Below are 25,376 nucleotides of genomic sequence, written 5' to 3' on the forward strand. Positions count from 1 at the left end.
AGAACGGGTCCGAGACGGCCTCTCCAACGGCCCCAAAGGGCTAGGGGACCGGCTCCGAGGCGACTCGATGAGTATCGGCGCCGAGGGAATACACACACCAGATTCCATCGGTGCCGAGGAGGACTTCGGCGCCGAGGAGGAAGTGTCTGAGCGGGCAACCTTTGTCGGCTCCGAGAGCAGTGGAGCCGACGAAGATGACCCGCCTCTCGATGCCCCAGCTATCGGCTCCGAAGCCAGAGGAGTCGATACTGGTGGCATCGAGGCAGACCGTACCGACCTCGGCCCAAGTCCTTGGAGCCAAGGAGAGCCCTGCCTTTGTTTCTTAGCGATCGGATCCGACGGACTGGTCGGAGCCGACGCCCTTTTCTTTTTGGCCGGAGAAGGAGAGGAAGCCAAAGCCTCTTCGAAAGAAGGTTTAATTAATCCCTTAAGAATTAATTTATTTTTCCTCTCCTGGAGGACCCTTGAGGAAAAAGCGTGACATACACTACATGATTCCTGTAAATGCTTTGCCCCTAAGCAATACACACATAGCGAGTGATCGTCCGTGATGGACATTTTGAAGCTACATTTTACACATTTCTTGAAGCCCGAAGGCCTAGGATTCTGAGACATTATAGAATTTTTCAGAAAGTAACTGTAAAGGACACTGGTGACACACCTAGAATGGGCTTACAGTTAACACTCGCAATACTCTGAGTTAGTCAAACAGCACAAACTCTGTAAACTCTGTAAACTTTGTAAAAGTAATAATTTCTCTCTCTTTAAAGAAGAGAAATATAAATGATTTGAAACAGAACCGAAGTCACCTACAAATAAAAAGACCGGGAAAGGCCTTTCCAGACAAGAGGTACTCCTAGTCCACACTCACAACACAAAAATTCACCAAGTGAATTTTGTCAAACACACTCAAAACACAAGAATAGCTGTTAAAACAGCTTTTTGTAGAGAATGAAGAAAATCCTGACAGAAAAACTAGTGAAATAATCACTACTTAACTCAGCCAGCTCGAGACCACGTCTTCACTTGTTAGCGGCAAACGAGATCTGGGGGACTGGTAGTGGTGCATCCTGGGATATGGTAAGCTCAGCCAGTAAGAGACTTCGCTCTTTGGCATAAGCGTGCCGAGTCGGAGCCGAGGGATCGGCTCCGAACCCATCATTCAGAATGTAGGCGAGATAGGATCACATAACATCATCTTTTGCTCTCCCCTATATAGTACTTACTGCAAGGACATTTTATTCCATATATTACCCCTTCACTGTAATAGCCATAGCTATCTTTTACTTGAAACTTCTTTCCATTTATTTTTTCAAAACTATTCACCACATACTTGCAACTTTTACATCTCCCACACGGAATAGTTCCTTGAAGCATTAATTCTTTGTCTCTCTCCATGTTGGGTAAACTAAACCTCCCATGTACTACAAAAATCACGGATACTTCTACCCCTTGAATAATAGGCTAATAGCTAAATATTTTTCATGAAGTCCAAATTTCTACATTTTCCCCCCAATAATATCTTACTATACTATTCAATTTTTTTCTGAGAACATTATGTATTTATAGGTTCATAGGTTGGTACTAGGCTATCGGCCGGCCCTAGGGCCTATGCAAGCCTAGCCATAACAATTCCCTGGATATTTCTTCCCACAATATTTACTTCTCTGGACCCCTGTCTAGCAGGGTGACTGACATGATCCCCGGGGTGAATTTCCTATCTCCCATCCAATTATTAAGGTTCCTTTTGAAGAGGGCCAATGAGGCGCTCTGCTTGACATGTATGGGCAGTCTATTCCAGCGTATGGGGAGACTCTGGCTCAGGAACCTATCCCTCCAGCATGTTTTGTTCATTGTGATGACAAGGTTTAGATCTCTGGAGTGTGTGGCTCTGAGGGATTGGGATTTCTTTAAGTGGAGCATGTCCAACAGCTCAGGGTTTGACATGGCCTTGTATGTTAAGCAGAGATTGCCTCTGAGTAGACGATATGCCACAGAGTATAGCTGGAGTTTTTTTAGATGGTCAGCATGTGGCATCTGCTTTAGGCCTGTGATTCTTTTAGTGAGGTATTTCTGTGGCCTTTCCAGCTGTTGCAGATGTCTTGTGAGGTACATACCAAATGGGGCATTATACTCTATAATGGGTCTAATGAGGGATGAGTACAGTGGGACAATGACCTCCTTTTTTCTGGATGAAAAGCCCTTAGTGATGAGGTGTGTCATATAGAAAGATTTCATGACTGTTGTGGCGATGTGGTTATCGAAAGTGAGACCACTGTCCACCTGTGTCCCTAAGTCTCTCATCACACTTTCGATGTTTAGTGTCCTGCCACCTATGTGGTAACTCATGGTTACATGTTTTTTCCCAAAGAGGATAACTATACATTCCTTGGCATTAAGCTTGAGCCCATGGCTCTGGCACCAGGCATCTGTTTCTGTAAGGCCCTTTTGTAGAATATCCACATCATTTGGGGATTCAATAATGGCTCCCAGTTTGCAGTCATCTGCGAACTTTGTTAGCCAGAGTCCCTTAGTGTTGGCCTGTACTTTAGAGAAGTAGATGCCAAATAAGAGTGGTCCCAGGACTGAACCACTTGTCTGGAGCTGGTCTTGGAGTCGGCTACTTTCACAGTCTGGGTTCTGTCAGTAAGCCAGTTGGCAACCCATCGAGTGATGTAGGAATTTATGCCCAGCTTAGTAAGTTTATCTAGGATTCCAGAGTGAGGGATGGTGTCGAAGGCCTTGGCAAGGTCCAGACAGGCTGTGTGGACCGCCTTACTCTTGTCCACAGCTCTGGAGACTGATTCGAAGAAGTCAATCAGACTCAGGAGACAAGATCGGCCCTTCACGAACACAAACTGGGTGGGGTCCAGTGTTTGAAGGTTGCCAATGTCTTTGTTTATAAGTTCCATGATAATGTGTTCCATGCCCTTGCAGATCAGGCTTGTCAGACTGATGGGACGGTAGTTCCCAGGATCCAAGGTGGATCCTCCCTTGTAGTGCGGGATAACTGTAGCTGTGCGCCACTCAGTGGGCACGAAGCCTGAGGTGAGGCTGTGATTAAACATGACACTTATGTGAGGTGCCAGTTCATTTTGTAGTTCATGTAGTACACAGCCTGGGATGTCATCTGGTCCCATGGATGCTTTATTCTTAGCTTTGGCGAGTGCGGTTTCTACCTGTGTGGCCATGATTATCGGAATTTGGCAATCTTTTGGTACTGAGATGCTTTATTCTTAGCTTTGGCGAGTGCGGTTTCTACCTGTGTGGCCATGATTATCGGAATTTGGCAATCTTTTGGTACTGAGATGGGCCCTTTAGGGGGTGAGAGGGGGGTTAAGTTGGCACTAAAACGATCTGCCAGGATATTGGCAATATCCTTGGGATCAATATATTTAATGCCATTCTGTTGTAGCTCAGAGCAGATCTGAGCATTGCCATTTAGATTCTTGACATAACTATAGAATGCCTTGTGGTTGTCTTTGGAATCTTTGGCAATTCTATTTTCATAACTAGCTTTTGAGGATTTTATGAGGGATCTCAGCTTCTTACTGAGGCTGGTGAGGGAGTTTTTTGCATCCTGGGATTTTACTCTTTTCTGCAACAGTTTCTTCCTTCTGTTGTATAGTTTGTTTATAGCAGGGGACCACCAGATTGGCTTCCTTTTTTTGGAGAAGAGCATCTTGGTTCTATTTGGGATGACACAATTCATGCACGAGTGGATGTGCTCATACAGTGCCTTAGTGTAGGATTCTGCAGTCGAACTTCCAGATCCCGTCTGCGTGGGTGTTGTGAAGTTTGTCACTTCAGACTTCAGTAGCATGAAGTTGGTTTTGGAGTAGTTTTTAAGGAGGTTTCCTTACTGGGGGGTGGGGGGTGGAATGTGGATTTCAGGGGTGATTTGATTATGGTCAGACCTGACCAATGAGGGGGTGACCACTGGTGTGGAGCATCTATCTCCCATGTTGGTAATGACCAGGTCTAGGATATTGGAGCCCCTGGTGGGACAATGGATTAGTTAATCCAGGGCATTGGAATTTATGAATTCCAAGAACCGGTGGGAAAAGGAGTTGGTACCCGAGTAGTTTTCCCAATTAATGGCAGGGTAGTTGAAATCACCCAGTATTAGGGTGTTTGGTTGTATCTTAATATTTTCCAGTATGTTTAGAAAGGTGTAGTGAGAATCTTGGGGCATGGTGGGGGATCTGTAGCAAGCTACAGTTTGGATTGCAGTCTTACCTAGTCTTAGTTGCACCTGGAGAATTTCAGATGCATCGTGTTGGGCAACTAGCCTGGAGGTGTGAATATCCTTGGTGAATATGGACACTCCTCCACCTTTAGTGTTTCTGTCTTGGTTTTGTGGCCGAAAAGTGTGATATGAATTGAAGCCTGGTATTGCAGGGGTGCTCTCTGGAGCCTTGAACCAGGTCTCAGTTACTGCACAGATATCGATGTTCTCCATTTTTAGGAGTGCCTCGAGAGAGTGCATTTTGAGGTTTAGACTTCTACCATTGAGTACCATTACCTTCAGATTTTGCATGCTCGTATCTGTTACAGTGGTGGTTTTATCCACTGAACCTTGCCTAAAAAAGGCACTATAGGGAAGGCAAGTGCTTTAGCCAGTAACCTGAATCCCAGGGGTGACAGGTGCAGACTATCTCTAGTAACAAAATTCCTGTCTTTCATTTTCATTCAAGTCTTGTGATTTTTGCCTATCATTTACAAATAGTATAGAGCATTCTGGGGGCTATTCTACTTTAATAAAAACTACAAGAAAAACCCAGCCAAGCTAGAGCTTCACTGTGTGATACCTTAAACCTCCTTAATAGAGACCAATGAGATATATGCAAATTACCACTTCAGGGATCGACTACATGGCTTCTGAATACCTACAGCTTTTTTTTTTTTTTTTTTACATATAAAAAACATTTCCCTTCAATATATATATATATATATATATATATATATATATATATATATATATATATATATATATATAAATCAAGTAGTACAGGTCACACAAAAGCAGCAAAATAAGTGATCTAGTTATGTTGGTTCTGTGATGTAGAAGGATACAGTCCCGAGTTTGGTATTAGCACTGTGAGTTCAAGAAGAAGTGGAAAAGTATCTGACTTTGGCTCATCTACCTTGGAAAACAAAAGCCTTAACATGACTCTCTCTAGATCAATGGCTGGGGAACAGGCTCCAAGAATTACAAAAGTAATCTCACTGTGACATGCCACAGCAACAGGCAATAAAACTAGTACGGAAGCACATGTGCATGCAAACAGCAGTGCAGAGTGCATTGCAAGCAGTGATCCAAACTCATGAGAGGCAAGGACATTAGGTATATAAAAAAGAAAAACAAAAAAACATATCAGCAGCTCTGGCTCTGCATGACAACTGGCTTGCTTCTACTACTTGATGACGATGTGGTTTTCAATCATGTCATTCCCACATCTCCATAAAAAACTCCAAAATGTGTGATGGAATGAAGAAAAACAACTACAGGCAAGAAAGACTAGATGGTGAGGCTGACACACAACAAAAAAATCAATCCCTTAGCTGTTGGCATGGCTAAAGCTACTCCAGCAAACTAGCAACTCTGACTCCTGCTCTTTTAAGGATTGCCTTCAGCCTCTTGTTTAGCTCAGCTGGCAAATAACCTGCATAATGGTGTTATGTCGAGTTTCTTCCAAGCAGAGGTTTGAGGAAGATGTGCGTCAGCAGACAAGCTCTATTTTTAGATATAATGCTTATGAATCACATATAGTTGTAAAAAGAAGAAACTGCATTAGAATATACACTACATACCTCTCTCAAGCAGAAGCTTTATGTTTTCTATGTTGTGTATTTGTACCCCATCGCTACTGGCAAGTGCATGAAGTAAAGCTGTTTTCCCTACAAACGGATCAAAGTAGGCATTAAACACAATTAAGACTATATATGCAGCACTACTCTATGCAAGATTTTACTTCAGCTGAGAACATCAATTTAGGATTCTCAAATTGCTATAAACGATCGTGGTACAAGTAAGCTTCTAATACTTTCCAGAGGCCACAGCTGCCTTCTGTATGTGCAGGCCATGTATGCAAATTACCTGAAAGCTGCTAATTAGACACACACAGTCATAAACCATCTGTAGTGTTACCAAAAATACGTTAACAGAGATATCTAACACACAGCATTTACAGAAAAGAAGACTATGCAAGTGGAGAAATAATTAGACACATTTAGCAAAAAAGTTTAATTAAGTACACAAAAACAGAACTTATAATCGACCAAGGGTATTGTGCAGAAGCAAGCATGGTGAAAAAGTAAAAATTAATGACATACATTTGACCACACATTATATGAGATTACTGCAATGGAGAAAGTTGTGTGGAATCAAATGAAAGCACAGCAAACTATCATGAACAGGAAAAATATAGACTACAATATAAAGTACAAGATTGTGACAACTCCCTAGAGATTTTAACAAACAATAAATCTCAGAAACATTTTATTTGAGCTTGCTTAGCATTATTGCTGAGATTCACCAGATTTTCATCACTTAGGCTTTATGTTCACTTCCTGTTTGTTAACCAAAGATAGGGTTGCAGGGGTTGGCTGAATGCAGTAGGCCCTTTTCAGTCATGATCCAGACACAAGGCAATAAAAAGTAGGCCTTAGACGCTAGAAACTAAGTAGTTATATTGGATACGACTCTGCAATAATATTATGAATAAACTGCGGTGAGATGTTTCACATAAATTACTGGTAGTGAAAGCAAGTTCAGAATTGTGAAAGTAAAAATATTCAGTAAACTGATATAAAGCATTGTGCAATGATATTCAATAATTAATCAAGTATGTCCTGCAGCAGCATTTTGACAGATAAGCCATGTATGCTGCACTAAATTCAAGAGCTAAATATTCTACTAAAATAATGAAAAGCAGAGTTTTAATTCTGTAGGAAGTGAATTCCAAAGTGTACATTCTGAAGCAGATATGGTATGATTCTCTAATGTTACAGTTTATGTCTAGACATAATGAGTCAGTTTTGTGCTATATGGGATGACCAAAACTTTCTCTCTCTAGTGTTCAGATTCAGATTTTACATTGTTGTTTCAATACATTGTTACAACTTTTAGAACTGTATTTCACACTGTGATAATAAAGTGTATCATAGCAATAAACAAAATTAATTTCCTGATAAAGTATGCAACTGTAAAATGCAATTACTCTTTTGGAGTGGGGACTTTTCTCCCCACTGAATCATATTACAGCACCCTACTCTGCTCTACAACCATCACTGGAACTACAAACCACCTCCTATTTCCCAGACTCATCCTATAGTGCTGGCGCCAATGCAGAATTTAAGGGTATCCTGGAGGTCTGGCTATCACCAGCTACCAGGATTCTTTCTTTATGGCATAACGGTCTTCACCCTACCTTCCCACATGGTTTCTGTGGTACAGTCCAGGAAGAGAAGCATTTCACCCCACCTCCATGCAGCTCAGTCATGTCCCCACCCTATTCCACCTTTTGGATAAGGCCCCTAGTAGCATCAGTCCCAACCTCCACCAGGGATTATCAATGGGGATGTCCAAAGGACCACCCTCCGCCAAGGACGGTAATACCCATCCCTTCAGCATGTCAGTCACCACAGCCACTAATCGAACCAAGGTTGGAGCATTACCCCGCTACACCACCAGGGCAGCTGCAAAGCACAACTACTTTTTTAACGCAATGTCAGATTTATAATTCCTAATCGTTTACATCATAGATTCGTAAGTACTTATGCTATCAATCTGTGAGGATCTTAAAAAGCCTAGCCTTCCATTCCCATGGCAGTTTTTAGCCTTTATATTTTGTGTACAGATGATCCAGAGATGGGCAGAACAAGGGCATGTTGAGACATTTACATGTTACCCATATGCATAAGGAAGAGGGATGTTAAACTGGGGGTGAATTTGCGGTTACCCAGCCATATAACCAATTTATGTTTTGACAGCATAAAAGAAGAATTTGGTTTTATGTGGAGAGGAAGAGGGTTCAAAAGAAGTGGAATTCTCTGTGATACATAACTATCCTTCCAATACGTTATATTTATGTAGCATAAGAGATTGAGATCTCTTGAGTGGGTGTTTAGGCTGCCACTGGACTTGTGAACATGTAATAAGACTGATGGACAGTGTCTGTTGAGGCTCTGAATTTGAGGCAGAGATCGCCTCTCATTAGCCTATATGATACAGAGAAGACAGACAAGGCCTTGAGATAGTCGGCATAGTTTTTCTGTTTTAGGACCATGAATTTCTTTTTTGTTTTGTTTTTAAACACTTTCACTGAATTAGCACTTGTGACATAGGCACATTTATATAAAAGTAATCAAACTGTATTGAGAAGTTAAAATTAAAAAACATTATGCTTGGCATATATTGCTATATATCACATAACCTAAACAACATTACATAAATTATTCAATTCCTGCCACTTTTTTTAAACCAGAAACATCTTTATTAAACCATTACTTATGACATATGCAGTCATACATTTATATAAATGAAGACAAACCACACCGAAACAATCCTAGTTGCAAGAAGTTTAGATCACAAAACATACTGAAATACTCCCAAGTTGCAAACATTATACATCACTTACAATCTACCCAATCATTTTCAATCAGACATTACATAGCTCACTTAAGTCCTGCCCTTCTTTTAACTTCATTCCTCCCCTGTATGTATTGTTCCCACAATTCCCATTTTTTCCTATGTAGTTTGCTCCTACCTTTTTTCTAAAAATCTTAATTCCAGTTGTTTTACCTCTGTTACTATATTCACTACTTCGAATACAGTTGGTTTAGATAATAATTTCCATTTTCTAGTAATTTCTTTTTTTGGCACCACCATAATTAGAGACAGCAAGGCCTTACTATGTCTAGGCAGTTTTGATTCTGTATCACAACTCAGAAAAATCATCTCCCTCGTCACAGCAATCTGCCCACCCAGCATCACAGACAGTGCATCCCGCAGGGAATCCTTAAAGTCCAGGACCATGAGTTTCTTAATAATGAAGCATTGTGGTTGTCCCTGTTGTGACGAGTGTTTGAACAAATACATATAGAAAGGGGCATTATATACTCAATGAATGGCCTACTGAGTACAAAGTACAGTGAAATGATTACATTTACTGGACAACAAACCTTTAGATACAAGCTGCGCAATGAAAAAAATAATTTCTTGTGGTAGTGGATGCACAGTGATTAAAGGACAGTTTGATATCAACATAGGTTCACATACCCCTGACTACAGGACAAAGTTTCAAGGGTGTGTTGTCAATGTGACAGTTACAAGGGAAGTCATGTTTGCTGAGGGAAACAATTACTGACATTAAGTTTTAGACCATGGTTTTGACACCAGTTATTGTTTTGGGATAAGCCCTCTTGGAGGATCTTGGTGTCCTCTTGCGAGAATGACAGCATGATGTTTGCAGTTATTTGCAAACTTGGTCAGTTACAAACCCTTAATATTAACTTTGACCTCTGAAAAGTAACTGCCAAAGAGGAGCAGCTCAAAGACATGACCCTGGGGTACATTGCTAGTGACACGCATTTTGGAGGAGGGATACCCACCCTTACTTCCTTGGCTGTAGCCGTGAGCCAGTTTGCTATCCAATAAGTTACATAGCAATTTACATTTACATAAAGAACTCTATATCTCGGTTACAACTGCAACTACACAGAAGTGTATCGGATGGATGGATGGTGGGTGCGGCTACTGCAGCAGTGAGGAATTCACACATCTACTGTTATCAGTAAGTGCAACTTTTACAATTATACTACGTTCATCATTCCCACTGCTGCAGAAGCCTTTAGGCTAAATGGGTTGATTATAAAAGCCTAGCCAACCTAGAAGGGGGAAGGATATGGATCCAGGAGCTCCTGGAGTATAGCCACAGCAAAGGTCAATTTAGATTTGGAAAAGGATTACAGTTTGCAATGCTTTGTAACCCAACATGTCAGAGTACCATGTAGCTGCTTTTAGAATACTTCTAGAGTCCACCCCTTTCCATTATGTCATCAAAGACAACAAGGATGTAGTAGAATGTGCCTTGATACGTCTGCCATGGTGGGACTAACAAAAAAGCAACAGCTGAGGACAATCACCAGGAAATTACCTATCTAGTCCCAGGATAAGAAATAAGTAGCTGATCAGCTTTTCTAAAGGACTTAGTTCTGTCACGACACTCTTCTTGCAGATGTCAGAGCAGTGATGAGTACAGTTTTCCAAGTCAAGAATCTTAAGTCAGCCTGGGGTGCAGACTCAAATGGTGACAGTCATCTTTTCCAGTAGAAACGCTGAGATCCCAAGAAGGAGCACTGGTTTACAAGGTTGTCTCAGGAGTAATATGCCCTTCAGAAACTTTTACCACAAACAGAGAAGAAAGAGGAGGATACATAGGCAGATATGCTGAAATGGGCTGCAAGATGAACCTTTACAGAGGTCAGAGGATAGTAACGCAAACAAAAATGTGTGCACCAGTGGTACAGAATCCCTGACAGGACTCTAGTTATTGGCTAGGAATTAACTAGAAAATCGCTTCAACTTGCTAAAATGGGAATTTCTAGTAGCAGACTTTCTTGTCTCCTTTAGTATCTGCTGCATATCCTCATGAAATAAGTGCCTAAAAATGTGTCCGAATTTAATGCTTCAGACAGTCAGCTGAAGCTGATTGAGATTGGGATATATCAAACTCCTCCTGTCTTGCGTTAGTAGAGCCAGTCTGTGAGGAAGTCTGTGGTAATTGCCCTTGGTCAATTCCATAAGATGGAAGAACCAATACTGTCTGGGCCAAAAGTGGATCATCACAATAATTTCTGGGGTATCTCTGAATCTTCAGAATAACCCTGGATATCAGTGGCTTCAAAAGGATGCCTCTCTGGCTTTCAGCTCTTTATGGTAATCTGACTTCCAAAGTCCCTCTCTCTCCTCTTTCATTGCTATTGTCCGTTATGTAACCTATTTAAGTAGTTTCTCACCCATTGTTTTCCATATCTTTGGAATATTAAGTGCCCAAACAGCAAACCAGTATTGTATTTGAGTAAACCTTCCGTGCTATAAATTGTCTCCTGCTCATTTTCCCAGAGCTCCCATCTGCTTGTGCCCTCACCACACTCTGACGGTGTCCTGGGTTAATCCTGCTCCATCCTTGGAAGATAAGAGATTTACTTTATTGTTTTGCACTTCAGTTAACTGGATAGCGTATTACTGCTTTATTTTTGCTTTATTTACTTTGCCTTTAAATCATTCTAAAGGTCCCCAATACTTGAAATTACCTTGTCAAGGTAGTTTGTTTAAGTTGTTTTGTTGTAGTGTTACACTTGCAAACAATCCTTCTTGGTGTTATTACATCAAGAAGTTAGTAGTACCCTGTACAGACACAAATGCCCAGAAAGTAAATTTCATTTACAACTTACTTTATTTATTTTACATTTGTTGACCGGGCTAGTCTATCTGGACATATGTCCATTTTCAGTAGAGGCCCGGGGAGATGAGCTCCAACTAAAAAAGATTAATAGAAAAATGATTAACATATAAAATTCATGTAATGGAGTTATTTTACAGATAGTTACATAACATTTCAACAGTTGAATACACAAAATATTACAGAACATTAGATAAGTTTGTTAGAAACCCTATTCCCAAGGAGATGTACTTTTTTTTTTAAATCCTTGATAGTAAATGTTAACTGATAAGAAGTAATAGGTCATCAGTGAGGGTTTATAGCAATGACATTTTGAATTAGTCTGGGTTTGTACAGGGGCATTTACAAAACCGTGACTAAAACAGAGCCATTGCAAAGAGATGAAATTAGAGTAGCTAGACTGCATATTAAATAGTACTGCTACAGTGGATAGAAAAAAAGTGTGCACACCCCTGTTAAAATGCCAGATTTTTGTCATATAAAAAAATGAGACCACAATAAATCATTTCAAAACTTTTCCCACCTTTAAAATGACCTATAACCTGTACAATTCAGTTGCAAATCTGTTAGGGGAATAAATATAAAAAATAAAAAACACAATAAAACTGGTTGGATAAGTGTGCACACCCTTAAACTAATACTTTGTTGAAGCACCTTTTGATTTAATTACAACATTCAGTCTTCTTGGGTAATTGCCTGCTATCAATTAGAGACTCTGATTAACCCCAAAGTTCAGCTGTCCTAGTAGGATTTTCCTGACATTTACTCAGTTGCCAGCTACAGCAAAAGCCATGATTCGCAGAGAATTTACAAAACATCAAAGGGATCTCATTGTTGAAAGGTATCAGTCAGGAGAAGGGTACAAAAAGTTTTCACAGCATTGGATATACCATGGAACACAGTGAAGACAGTCATCAAAAAGTGGAGAAAATATGGGACAACAGTGATGTTGCAACAAACTGGATATCCCTCCAAAACTGATGAAAATACAAGACGAAAACTGGTCAGGGAGGCTGCCAAGAGACCTACAGCAACACTGAAGGAGCTGCAGGAATTTCTGGCAAGTACTGGTTGTGTACTATATGTGACAACAATCTTCTGTATTCTCCATATGTCTAGGCTATGGGGGTAGGGTTGCAAGACGGAAGCCTTTTCTCACACAGAAAATCATCCAGTACCAGCTAAAATTTGCAAAACAATATATCAAGTCTCCCAAATGCACGTGGGAAAATGTGTTATGGTCTGATGAGACCAACGTTGAACTTTTTGGCCACAATTCCAAAAGGTACATTTGGCGAAAAAACAACACTTTGCATCACCAAAAGAACATCATTCCCCACTGTGAAGCATGGTGGTGACAGTATCATGCTTTGGGGTTGCTTTTCTTCAACTGGAACTGGGGCTTTAGTCAAGGTAGAGGGAATTATGAATGGTTCCAAATAACAGTCACTTTTGGCCCCAAACCTTCAGGGGTCTGCTAGAAAGCTGAAAATGAAGAGGAATTTCACCTTTCAATACGACAATGACCCCAAGCATACATCCAAATCAACAAAAGAATGGCTTCACCAGAAGAAAATTAAAGTTTTGGAATGGCCCAGCCAGAGCCCAGACCTAAATCCAATAGAAAATCTGTGAGGTGACTGAAAGGAGCTGTGCACAAGAGATGCCCTTGCAATCTGACAGATTGGAGTGCTTTTGCAAGGAAGAGTGGGCAAATATTGCCAAATCAAGATGTGCCATGCTGATAAACTCCTACCCAAGAAGGCTGAATGCTGCAATCAAATTAAAAGGTGCTTCAACAAAGCATTAGTTTAAGGGTGTGCACACTTATGCAACCAGCTTATTGTACATTTTTTATTTTTTATATTTTTTCCTCCTAACAGACTTGTTTGTGTTTCAATTGAATTGTACAGGTTATAGGTCACATTAAAGGTGGGAAAAAGTTTTGAAATGATTTATTGTGGTCTCATTTTTTTTTTAATATCACAAAAACTTGCATTTTAACAGGGGTCTGTACACTTTTTATACCCACTGTATAAAATCTTAGTACAACGTAACCTAGTGTAGTGCCAAACCCTGGAGACTTCTTTATAACCCAGTCCACAAACTACAGGAGCCCACCCAAACACTGCCCACAAACTACAGGAGCCCACCCAAACACACGTCCAGACAACATCGATATACAATTTCTAAATGTCTCCATATCCAGGTTGATAGATATGGGCATCCTGAGACAATGTAGCAGTTGTCTCATGTTCACAGACAACCAATTAATCCTTAAAGAAGCAGAGTTTGTGAGAAGTGCACATACACAATTTCACTGGAGGCAGAAATCTCACATAGAAAGTTGTCCAGAACACGTGCATTACACCCACCACATAGTGTCCACCCACCCACATAGAGCAACTCATGCTGAGGCACTAAAAAGTAATTTTCCCAAACCTCAAAGACCTCCTAAGCCTATAGACAGCAACGCCTGTCCTCAGTGATCTCTAAAGCACTCATCAAAAGTGATACCAAACACCACACATATGCTAACACCTAGTGGAGCCCCAAGAGCAAAGCCCATAAAAAGCAAGCAAACACATTCCCCAGGACTCTTGTCATAGATGACTGCATTGTATGACAGATGCCCCACTCACCAGACTGATCAAGGAGAAGATAACGATCAGTGCTTATCTGGAGCCAGGATCGGCCAAGTTAGGCACGCACTCAAATCACTACACCACAGGTACCAGCATGATTCTATCATAGTCCATGTGGACATTAATGACCTGAGACGAGTTAGGCACGCACTCAAATCACTACACCACAGGTACCAGCATGATTCTGTCATAGTCCATGTGGACATTAATGACCTGAGACGAGTTAGGCACGCACTCAAATCACTACACCACAGGTACCAGCATGATTCTGTCATAGTCCATGTGGGCATTAATGACCTGAGACGAGTTAGGCACGCACTCAAATCACTACACCACAGGTACCAGCATGATTCTGTCATAGTCCATGTGGGCATTAATGACCAGAGATGAGTTAGGCACGCACTCAAATCACTACACCACAGGTACCAGCATGATTCTGTCATAGTCCATGTGGGCATTAATGACCTGAGACGAGTTAGGCACGCACTCAAATCACTACACCACAGGTACCAGCATGATTCTGTCATAGCCCATGTGGGCATTAATGACCTGAGACGAGTTAGGCACGCACTCAAATCACTACACCACAGGTACCAGCATGATTCTGTCATAGCCCATGTGGGCATTAATGACCTGAGACGAGTTAGGCACGCACTCAAATCACTACACCACAGGTACCAGCATGATTCTGTCATAGCCCATGTGGGCATTAATGACCTGAGACGAGTTAGGCACGCACTCAAATCACTACACCACAGGTACCAGCATGATTCTATCATAGTCCATGTGGGCAGTAATGACCTGAGACTAGTTAGGCACGCACTCAAATCACTACACCACAGGTACCAGCATGATTCTATCATAGCCCATGTGGGCATTAATGACCTGAGACGAGTTAGGCACGCACTCAAATCACTACACACAGATACAAGCATGATTCTATCATAGTCCATGTGGGCATTAATGACCTGAGACGAGTTAGGCACGCACTCAAATCACTACACACAGATACAAGCATGATTCTATCATAGCCCATGTGGGCATTAATGACCCGAGACAAGTTAGGCACGCACTCAAATCACTACACCACAGGTACCAGCATGATTCTATCATAGCCCATGTGGGCATTAATGACCCGAGACAAGTTAGGCACGCACTCAAATCACTACACCACAGGTACCAGCATGATTCTGTCATAGTCCATGTGGGCATTAATGGCCTGAGACGAGTTAGGCACGCACTCAAATCACTACACCACAGGTACCAGCATGATTCTATCATAGCCCATGTGGGCATTAATGACCCGAGACGAGTTAGGCACGCACTCAAATCACTACACCACAGGTACCAGCATGATTCTGTCATAGTCCATGTGGGCATTAATGACCTGAGACGAGTTAGGCACGCACTCAAATCACTACACCACAGGTACCAGCATGATTCTGTCATAGTCCATGTGGGCATTAATGACCTGAGATGAGTTAGGCACGCACTCAAATCACTACACCACAGGTACCAGCATGATTCTGTGATAGTCCATGTGGGCATTAATGACCTGAGACGAGTTAGGCACGCACTCAAATCACTACACCACAGGTACCAGCATGATTCTGTCATAGTCCATGTGGGCATTAATGACCTGAGACGAGTTAGGCACGCACTCAAATCACTACACCACAGGTACCAGCATGATTCTGTCATAGTCCATGTGGGCATTAATGACCTGAGACGAGTTAGGCACGCACTCAAATCACTACACCACAGGTACCAGCATGATTCTATCATAGTCCATGTGGGCATTAATGACCTGAGACGAGTTAGGCACGCACTCAAATCACTACACCACAGGTACCAGCATGACTCTGTCATAGTCCATGTGGGCATTAATGACCTGAGACGAGTTAGGCACGCACTCAAATCACTACCCCACAGGTACCAGCATGATTCTGTCATAGTCCATGTGGGCATTAATGACCTGAGACGAGTTAGGCACGCACTCAAATCACTACACCACAGGTACCAGCATGATTCTGTCATAGATCATGTGGGCATTAATGACCTGAGAAGAGCTAGGCACGCACTCAAATCACTACACCACAGGTACCAGCATGATTCTGTCATAGTCCATGTGGACATTAATGACCTGAGATGAGTTAGGCACGCACTCAAATCACTACACCACAGGTACCAGCATGATTCTATCATAGCCCATGTGGGCATTAATGACCTGAGACGAGCTAGGCATGCACTCAAATCACTACACCACAGGTACCAGCATGATTCTGTCATAGTCCATGTGGGCATTAATGACCTGAGATGAGTTAGGCACGCACTCAAATCACTACGCCACAGGTACCAGCATGATTCTATCATAGTCCATGTGGGCATTAATGACCCGAGACGAGTTAGGCACGCACTCAAATCACTACACCACAGGTACCAGCATGATTCTATCATAGCCCATGTGGGCATTAATGACCTGAGACGAGTTAGGCACGCACTCAAATCACTACACCACAGGTACCAGCATGATTCTATCATAGTCCATGTGGGCATTAATGACCTGAGACATACTTCCCTGGACTATATGAAGACAGACACTGTTCTCTCTGAATATGTGCCTTACATTGAGACACATTCTACCTTCACCAACGAGGATGCCACATTGCAAACAAAAGATGATGGACTTCAATAACTGGCTTTTGTTTCTTGTATCTTTCCAGGGGGATTCAATGTGCGTCAGCACGGGAGAACACGGTTAACAAACCATGTTGCTTTGCAAAAGGATGGTCTGCATCTGTCCCCCTTGCTTCAGAATATTGGTTATAACTTTGTAAACCCTCTTAGAGCCTTTTTAGGCAATGCCAAATTGACAAACCTACTGACATAGCAAATAAAACACAAAGAAACCTAAAAGTGTTACTGCTCAATACTATGAGTCTAAACAAACTCCACACCATATAAGCTCTCCTCACTCTGGAGAATATAGACATCTGTGCTGTTACTGAGGCATGGTTTAAATCCACAGAAAGTACTTCGGCAGTGCAAGGATTCAGTGCCTTCCACACATTTAGACCATCAGCTGCACAGACAGGGACAAATGTTGGAGAAATCTAAATCTATATTAGCAATAAGCAAAGTACAGTTGTATACACTTACCATAAATGTAAATGTTCGAGTGTATTCACTGTTGCAGATATTACATTTGGGTAATCTTCTGGCAGGTTGCCCTCAGTCGGCCTGATTAATAAAGTCTTGGGTCCTGCGTCGGTTGCTGTCCCTTCTTCCATGACGTCAGGTCATCAGAGGTATAAAACATGCAGCCGACGCCATTACATCAGTTTTTCTTGCCCCAGATGTCAGGTGCCCCCCAAATGGGAAGCAAAAAAAAAAAAAAAAATATATATATATATATATATATATATATATATATATATATATATATATATATAAAATTAAAAACACAAAAATATACCTCCAAACAAAAGCAAATACACTAAAAAGGCTTTTAAGCATAGTAAAAGAAAGCAGAGGTATAATAAGAGAAAAACAGAGGGCTGGAGGGAGGGTAACCAGGACTGCAACAGTGAATACACTCGAACATCTACATTTATGGTAAGTGTACACAACTGTACTATGTTCATCGTGTTTCACTGTTGCAGTCATTACATTTGGGTAGATTCCCAAAGCTATGGTTGGGAGGATGGATTTATACAGCATTATGACCAGCTATAAGGGCCTGTTAAACAGCAGTGGCAAAGCCAGCTCTGGATTTAGAGAAAATTGGTAAGTGATAATACTTGGTGAAAGTATGAACTGAACTCCAGGTAGCAGCTTCTAGAATATCCCTGGTAGGAACAACTCTGAGAAAGGCTGTTGAAGTAGATGCAGCCCTGGTGGAATGAGATCTGATCCCCTGGGGGATAGGTTTTCCATGGTGCTTATAACAGAAATGAATACAATGGCGTATCCATTTAGAAATGGTTAGCTTTGAAATAGCCTTTCCCTCTGCCCCTGCAACAAATGCTACCAGCAGTTGTTCAGATTTTCTTCGAGATTTAGTCCTGTCCAAGTAGAATCTAAGTTGTCTGTATACATCCAATGAATGCAGAATCCGCTCCTCCTTGTTCTGTGTATTGGGAAAGAAAGTTGGCAAATGAATGGACTGATTAAGAGCCACACTGGATACCACCTTGGACATGAATGATGGATTGGGCCCGAGTGACAGCCTGTCCGCATTAATGATGATGAAAGGCTCCATTGCCATAAGGGTCTGTAATTCAGATATCCTTCTAGCTTAAGTGATTGCTAAAAGGAAGGCTGCTTTCCAGGAAAGAAATTTTGAGTCTGCAGTAGCAGCTGGTTCGAAAGGAGGTAGAGTGAGTTTCTCCAATACAAACTTAAGGTCCCTGGCAGGGGATGGAGCTCTCCTGGGTGGTCTCAAGTTTTTGGCCCCTCTGAGATACTACTTTAGAAGAGGATGAGAGAACGGGGGGGGGGGGGGCGGTTCTGTGTTGTAATGAGCTGAAATGGCTGAGGCATGGATTTTTATGGAAGAAAAAGACAGGCCCTTGTGAAGCATCTCAGTTAAGTACTGCAAAATCTGAGGTAAATTGAGCACTGCTGTGCACATCCCTTGGGAATGATTCCAGACACAGAATCTTTTCCATTTATCAGCATAAGATTTTCTAGTACTAGGTCTTCTCGCCTCCAAAATGACATCCATCACAGGTTTGCTGAGGGATGCTAAGGGGGAATTTAAGTAATTAGTCACACTGCAAGATTCAATGTTTGGAGCCGAGGGTGCAGAATTTGGTTCTCCTGCTGAGACAGTAAGGAAGGTGTCTGAGGCAGGTGCCACGGTGAAATGTGTGACACACTGTGCAGGAGTGGGTATCAGTGTTGGCAAGGCCAGTCTGGAGCAATCAAAATCATTTTTGGTTTGTCCTGTTTGACCTTTAGTAGAACTTTGGAGAGCAGAGGCAGAGGGGGAAAGGCATAGACTGATAGGTTTTTCCAGCTGAAGGACAGAGCATCCACTTTCTAGGCTTTTTTGTGATGAGTTCTTGTGCAAAATTTGTCCAACTGGTAGTTCTGGGGTGAGGCAAAAAGATCTAGGTCTGGGCTCCCCCATTTGAGTGTCAACATGTTGAAAATCCGTGGTTCCAGTTTCCATTCGTGTGTCAGCTTTCTTGGCAGGAATTGGGCTTGTAGTTGTACTTGTTAGCTCAAGGCCATGTTCCACAATGCCATGGCTAGTCTGCAGAGGGGATAGGAATGTGTACCCCCCCCCCGCTTGTTTATGTACCACATAACCGTGGTGTTGTCTATCTATCAGTAATTGTCCTGGATGAAGGTAGTCCTTCAAGGCTGTCAGTGCATTCTGTACAGCTAGCATTTCTTTTTCATTGATATGAAGGTGCATCTGATTTGGGCTCCATTTGCCCTGAATGCACTTCCCTGCCAGATGAGCCCCCCCCATGCATAGTCTGATGCGTCTGTAGTTAGGGTTTGGGTGGCAGGGGGTGGTGTGAATGGCAGTCCCTTGTTTTGGTGTCAGGCCTCTGCCCACCATAGAAATTCTAGGCGCAGGCAAGGTATGATCGGAATCATTGTTTCCAGGCTGTGACAATGTTGACTCCATAAACTTTTTAAGTACCACTGAAGTTTCCTCATATGCAGTCTTGCATATGGAATTAGAAGAATGCAAGAGGCCATGAACCCCAATGCTTGCAGTATTTGCCTTGCAGATAGCAGGGTTTTTGTGGCCACCTGTTTGAATTAAGTCACCAAATAAATTTGCTTTTCTGGCATAAGGAAAGCCATCTGAGTAGTTGTATTCAAGCTTGCACCCAGGAATGTAATTTTTTGAGAGGGTACCAGTTGAGATTTCTTTTCGTTTATGGTGTACCCTAGACAAGTTAGAACTCTTTTTACACATGCCAGATGTTTTAGAAGAATGGCCTGGTTTTCTGCCTGAATTAGACAATCGCCAGGTATGGATATATTTGAATATTTCTTTGCCTGCAAAATGCAATTACTGGAGCCAGGCACTTTGTGAATACCCTGGACGCAATAGACAAGCCAAAGAGCAGTACAGAAAACTGATAATGCATGCAGCCTTCTTTGAAGCGTAGTTATCTTCTGCAAGATTCCCTGATTGGGATATGCAGGTAATCCTATTTTAAATCTAGAGTTGCCAACCAGGCATCCCTGCCTAGCATAGGAAGTAACTGGTGAAGAGTCGGCATCTTGAATTTTGGAATGTCCAGAAAGGTGTTTACAGTAGACCGGTCCAGAATTGGACGCCATGATTTGTCTTTTCTGGGTACCACGAAAAGTCTGGAATAGAAACCTTGTCCCTTTTCCTCTTCTGGTACTAGTTGAATAGCCCCCATGTTTAACAGGGAAAGTACTTGTTTCTGAGCCTCTGCCCACTGATTTGGGGGCAGGTCTGGCCACCCGCTTGGAGTTGGCAATGTGTGGAAGTGAAATCTGTATCCCTGGGACATTATATTTAAAACCCATTTGTCCTGGGTTATAAGTTGCCAGTTGCTTGAATGAACAGCCAGTTTTCCCCCCAAAGGGGTGGCTAAGAGATAAGTTCTTGGTAATTTCAAAGGGAAGTCATTGAGACTGTTTACCATAGGGTGGCGCCTTGTTGTTTCCAGATTTGGAAGTGGAAGCACCCTATTGCTTAGTTCTGAAAGTCCTTTGGGACTGAAACCTGGTGCTTTTGGAATGTCTAGGTTTGGCTGGAGTGGCTCTGGAAGGAGCAGGAAAGGATCAGTTCTTAGTAGGCCAGTGCCTACTAAATCTAGGAGGTTGTACTTGTAAGAAATCTTTCACAGTTTACATAGATTTAGCTTTACCTTCCATTTTTTTAGAACTTCTTCAGCCTTATTGCCATACAGGCATTCCTGCTGTAAAGGAGCATCCAAAAGATTTGCTTTAACATGATCAGGCAGAGATTGCTCCTTAAGCCAAACATGCCTTCTAAGCACAGACCCAGTAACAGCAGCCCTGCAAGAGGCCTCTAAAGAATCAAAACCACATTGCAAAGTATGTTTGCCAACTTGTTCAGCTGAATGCTATAAATCCTGTAAATCTTTATTCTCCACACAGTCAGAAATCAACATCATTTTCTGTTTAAGCAGTCCCATGATATGCTGTTGATATTTTAGCATATAGAATTGACAGTTTAATGCCCTGATTGCTAAGGTTGCGGAAGTATAAACCTTTTTACCAATCTATCCAGCACCCTGGAGTCTCTATCAGAAGGGGTAGGATTTTTAGAAGTAGAAAGTGCAGTTGTGTACCTACCATAAATGTAGATGTTCGAGTGTATTCACTGTTGCAGTCATTACACTTGGGTTATCCTGCTGGCAGGCTACCCACAGTCGGCCTGAATTCCAAAGTCTAGGTCCGGCATCGGTTGCTGTCACCTCTTCCCCGACGTCAGTGCGCCAGGGGTATAAACGATGCAGCCGACGCCATTTTCTTCAGTTTTTCTTGCCCCAGATGTCAGGTGCCCCCAAACTGGTAGGTTAAAAAGTATGCCAATAAGTATGCATGCAGTACCTTCATCTACAAGCAAATACACCACATAGGTTGTATAGGATAGAGAAGTACAGATAAGTCCCAGCAAAGAAAAGGGGGGTGGTGGGTGGGTAACCTGGACTGCAACAGTGAATACTCTCGAACATCTACATTTATGGTAGGTACACAACTGTACTATGTTCATCATGTTTCACTGTTGCAGTCATTACACTTGGGTTGCATCCCAAAGCTGAGATTGGGTGGCTGGGCCTAAATAGGATTAGGAGAGGCTATAAGGCCCTGCAGAACTGCAGTGGCAAAGCCAGCTCTGGATTTAGAGTAGAGAGGTGAATGGTAGTGCTTGGTAAACGTGTGCACTGAGCTCCAAGTTGCAGCCTCTAAAATGTCTTTGGTTGGAACTCCTCTGAGGAAGGCTGCTGAAGTGGCTGCTGCCCTGGCTGAATGTGGCCTAATGTCCTTAGGCACTGATTTGCCATGTTGTGAATAGCAGAAACGAATGCAGTGGCCTATCCATTTTGAAATAGTCTGCTTTGAGATGGCCTTTCCTTGTGATCCTGCAGCATATGCCACTAAGAGTTGCTCTGTCTTTCTGAAAGCTTTAGTTCTGTCCAAGTAGAAGCGTAGCTGTCTGTGCATGTCCAAAGAATGCGGGAGTCTCTCACCCGTATTCTGTGGGTTTGGATAAAAAGTAGACAAATGAATGGTTTTGGTTAATGGCCACACTGGATAAATGTTGGGTTAGTCCTCAGAACAACTTTGTCTGGATGGAAAATGATAAAAGGTTCCACAGCCATGAGTGCCTGTAACTCTGAGACTCGTCTTGCAGAGGTTATTGCTAGGAGCAGGGCTGTTTTCCAAGATAAGAACTTTATTTCAGCTGTATTGGCTGGCTCAAAAGGTGGCAGTGTGAGTTTTGCCAAGACATAATTGAGGTCCCATGCAGGTACTGGTGCTCTCCTTGGAGGTCTTATGTTTTTGGCCCCTCTGAGGTACTGCCTTAGCAATGGATGAGAAAAAATAGGTGGTTCCATATTGTAATGAGCTGAAATGGCAGAGGCATGGATTTTAATTGATGAAAAGGATAGGCCTTTGTCCAGCATCTCAGTTAGATATTGTAAAATCTGAGGAATATTTGGTACAAACGTGTCAATTCCTTGTGCCTGGTTCTAAGCAGAGAATCTTTTCCATTTTTCTGCATAAGATTTTCTGGTACTGGGCCTCTTGGCCTCCAAAATAACACCCGTCACTGCTTTAGAGAGAGGTGGATTCTGAATGGCTACATTATCCGCCATGCTGCCAGATTTAGGGTCCTGAGTTTGCTGTGCAGGATCTGATTGTTTCGCTGGGTCAGTAAGTGAGGAATTAGAAGTAATATCCAGGCTGGGCCTTGAGACAAGCTCTTAAGGATTGGGTACCAGTGCTGGCGGGGCCAGTCTGGGGCAATCAGAATCATTTTTGGCTTCTCTTGTCTGACCTTTATGAGTACCTTGGGGAGGAGAGGCAGAGGAGGAAAGGCATATATAGTTAGGGTTTTTCCAGCTGAATGATAGAGCATCCACTTTCCATGCTTGCTTGTGATAAGTCCTTGTGCAGAATCTCTGTAGTTGGCAGTTGTGAGGGGAAGCAAACAGATCTATGTCTGGGCATCCCCATTTCTTTGTTATCATGCTGAAGACTTGTGGATCCAATTTCCACTCGTGGGGATCCGTGAGGTTTCTGCTTAGTTCGTCTGCCAGAGTATTTTTCTTTCCTGGCAGGAATTGTGCTTGCAGGTGTACATACTAAGTCAATGCTGTGTCCCACAAGGTCATGGCTTGTCTGCAAAGGGGGTAGGAATGTGTGCCTCCCTGCTTGTTTATGTACCACATGACTGTAGTATTGTCCGTCCTTATCAGTAGTTGTCCTGGATGAAGTAGATCCTTGAAAGCTGTCAGGGCATTCTGAACAGCTAGCATCTCTTTTTGACTGATATAAAGATGCATTTGGCTTGTGGGCCATGTGCCCTGAATACATTTTCCTGCCATGTGGGCCCCCCAAGCATAATCTGATGCATCTGTTGTTATTGACTGCCTGGCTGTGGGTAGGGTGAATGGCTGTCCCTTGTTGTGGTGACAGGCCTGTGCCCACCATCAAAACTCCTGTTGCAGGCAAGGAATGAGGGTAATTAATGTTTCCAGGCTGTGACAATGTTGAGTCCAAACCCTTTTTAGATACCACTGAAGTTTCCTCATATGCAGTCTGGCATATGGAATTAGCAGAATGCAGGATGCCATGAAGCCCAAAGCCTGCAGAATTTTTCTTGCAGATAACTGGGTCTTTGTTGCCAACATTTTGAAGTAAGAAGTCAGTTGCCTTTGTTTGTCTGGCGTGAGATAAGCCATCTGGGCAGTTGTATTTAAGCTTGCACCCAGGAATATCTCTTGAGAGGGTACTAGTTTTGATTTATTTTCGTTTACTGTGTACCCTAGGCAAATTAATAATCTTTTTACAAACGCCAGATGCTTTAGTAGAATGTCCTTGTTCTCTGCTTGAATAAGGCAGTTGTCCAAGTAAGGATATATTTGAATTCCTCTTTGTCTGCGAAATGCAATTACTGGTGCCAGGCATTTTGTGAAGACCCTGGGCGCAGTAGATAAGCCAAAGGGCAGTGCACAGAATTGGTAGTGCATTGAGCCAGCTATGCATCTGAGGTACCTTCTGCAGGATTGTCTGATTGGAATATGCAGGTATGCCTCTTTTAGGTCCAAAGTTACAAGCCAAGCCTTCTTGCCCAGCATGGGCAGAAGCTGCTGCAGAGTCAACATTTTGAATTTTGGGATGTCCAGAAATGTATTTAGAGTAGACATGTCCAGTATTGGTCTCCAGGCTTTGTCCTTTCTGGGTACTAAGAAAAGTCTTGAGTAAAATTCTTGTCCTTGCTCTTGCTGTGGTACTTGCTGAATGGCCCTCATGTCCATGAGGGATGAAACTTGTTTTTGTGCCTCTGCCCATTGACTGTGTGGCAGGTCTGGCATACCTTTTGCCCTTGGCAGGGTGAGAAAGTGGAACCTGTAACCCTGGGACACTTTATTCAAGACCCATTTGTCCTGGGTGATCATGTGTCAATTTTGAGAAAAAAGTGCTGGTTTTCCCCCTAAGGGGGCTGCCAAAAGATAAGTGCTTGGTGCTGGCAGAGGAAAGTCATTGGGACTGTTTCCTGTATGCCTGTGATTTGTCTTCTCCGCTTTTGGAGGTAGAGGCGCCCCACTGTCTAGGCTTGTATGAGCCCTGGGGCTGGGATCTGCCTCTGGGGCGTCTGTATCTGACTCTTTGTGGCCTGTCAGACACTGGAAAGGACCAGTTCTTTGTAGGCCAGTTCCTGCTAAATCTGGGTGGCTGTACCTGTAAAAAATCCTTTTCGGTTTGCATAGATTTCGCTTTGTCCTCCATTTTCTTCAACACCTCCTCTGCTTTAACACCAAATAAGGTATCATGCTGTAATGGAGCATCTAATAATTTTGCTTTAACATGATCAGGCAGATTCTGTTCCTTTAACCAAGCATGCCTCCTAATGACAGAACCCGTAACTGCGGCCCTGCAAGAGGCCTCCAGAGAATCAAAACCACATTGCAATGTATGCTTTCCTACTTGTTCAGTTGCATGTAATAAATCCTGCATTTCCTTATTTTCTGCACAATCAGAATTTGTCAACATTTTCTGTTTT

At 42.5% G+C, this 25,376-nt stretch overlaps 1 protein-coding gene across 2 annotated transcripts in view; it reads right to left on the reverse strand.

Annotated features, from left to right (window-relative positions):
• Positions 1-25,376, reverse strand: part of ASB6 (ankyrin repeat and SOCS box containing 6) — a 504,325-nt gene that overhangs the window by 130,746 nt on the left and 348,203 nt on the right. For both annotated transcript variants that reach the window (XM_044058564.1, XM_044058565.1), the window contains exon 6: positions 5,815-5,901. In XM_044058564.1, the coding sequence (XP_043914499.1) occupies positions 5,815-5,901 (87 nt within the window). The remainder of the gene's footprint in view (positions 1-5,814; positions 5,902-25,376) is intronic.

The sequence above is a fragment of the Protopterus annectens genome, chromosome 16.part0 (assembly GCF_019279795.1).
Source record: "Protopterus annectens isolate FY-2018-M chromosome 16.part0, PAN1.0, whole genome shotgun sequence".
NCBI classification, from domain to species: domain Eukaryota; kingdom Metazoa; phylum Chordata; order Ceratodontiformes; family Protopteridae; genus Protopterus; species Protopterus annectens.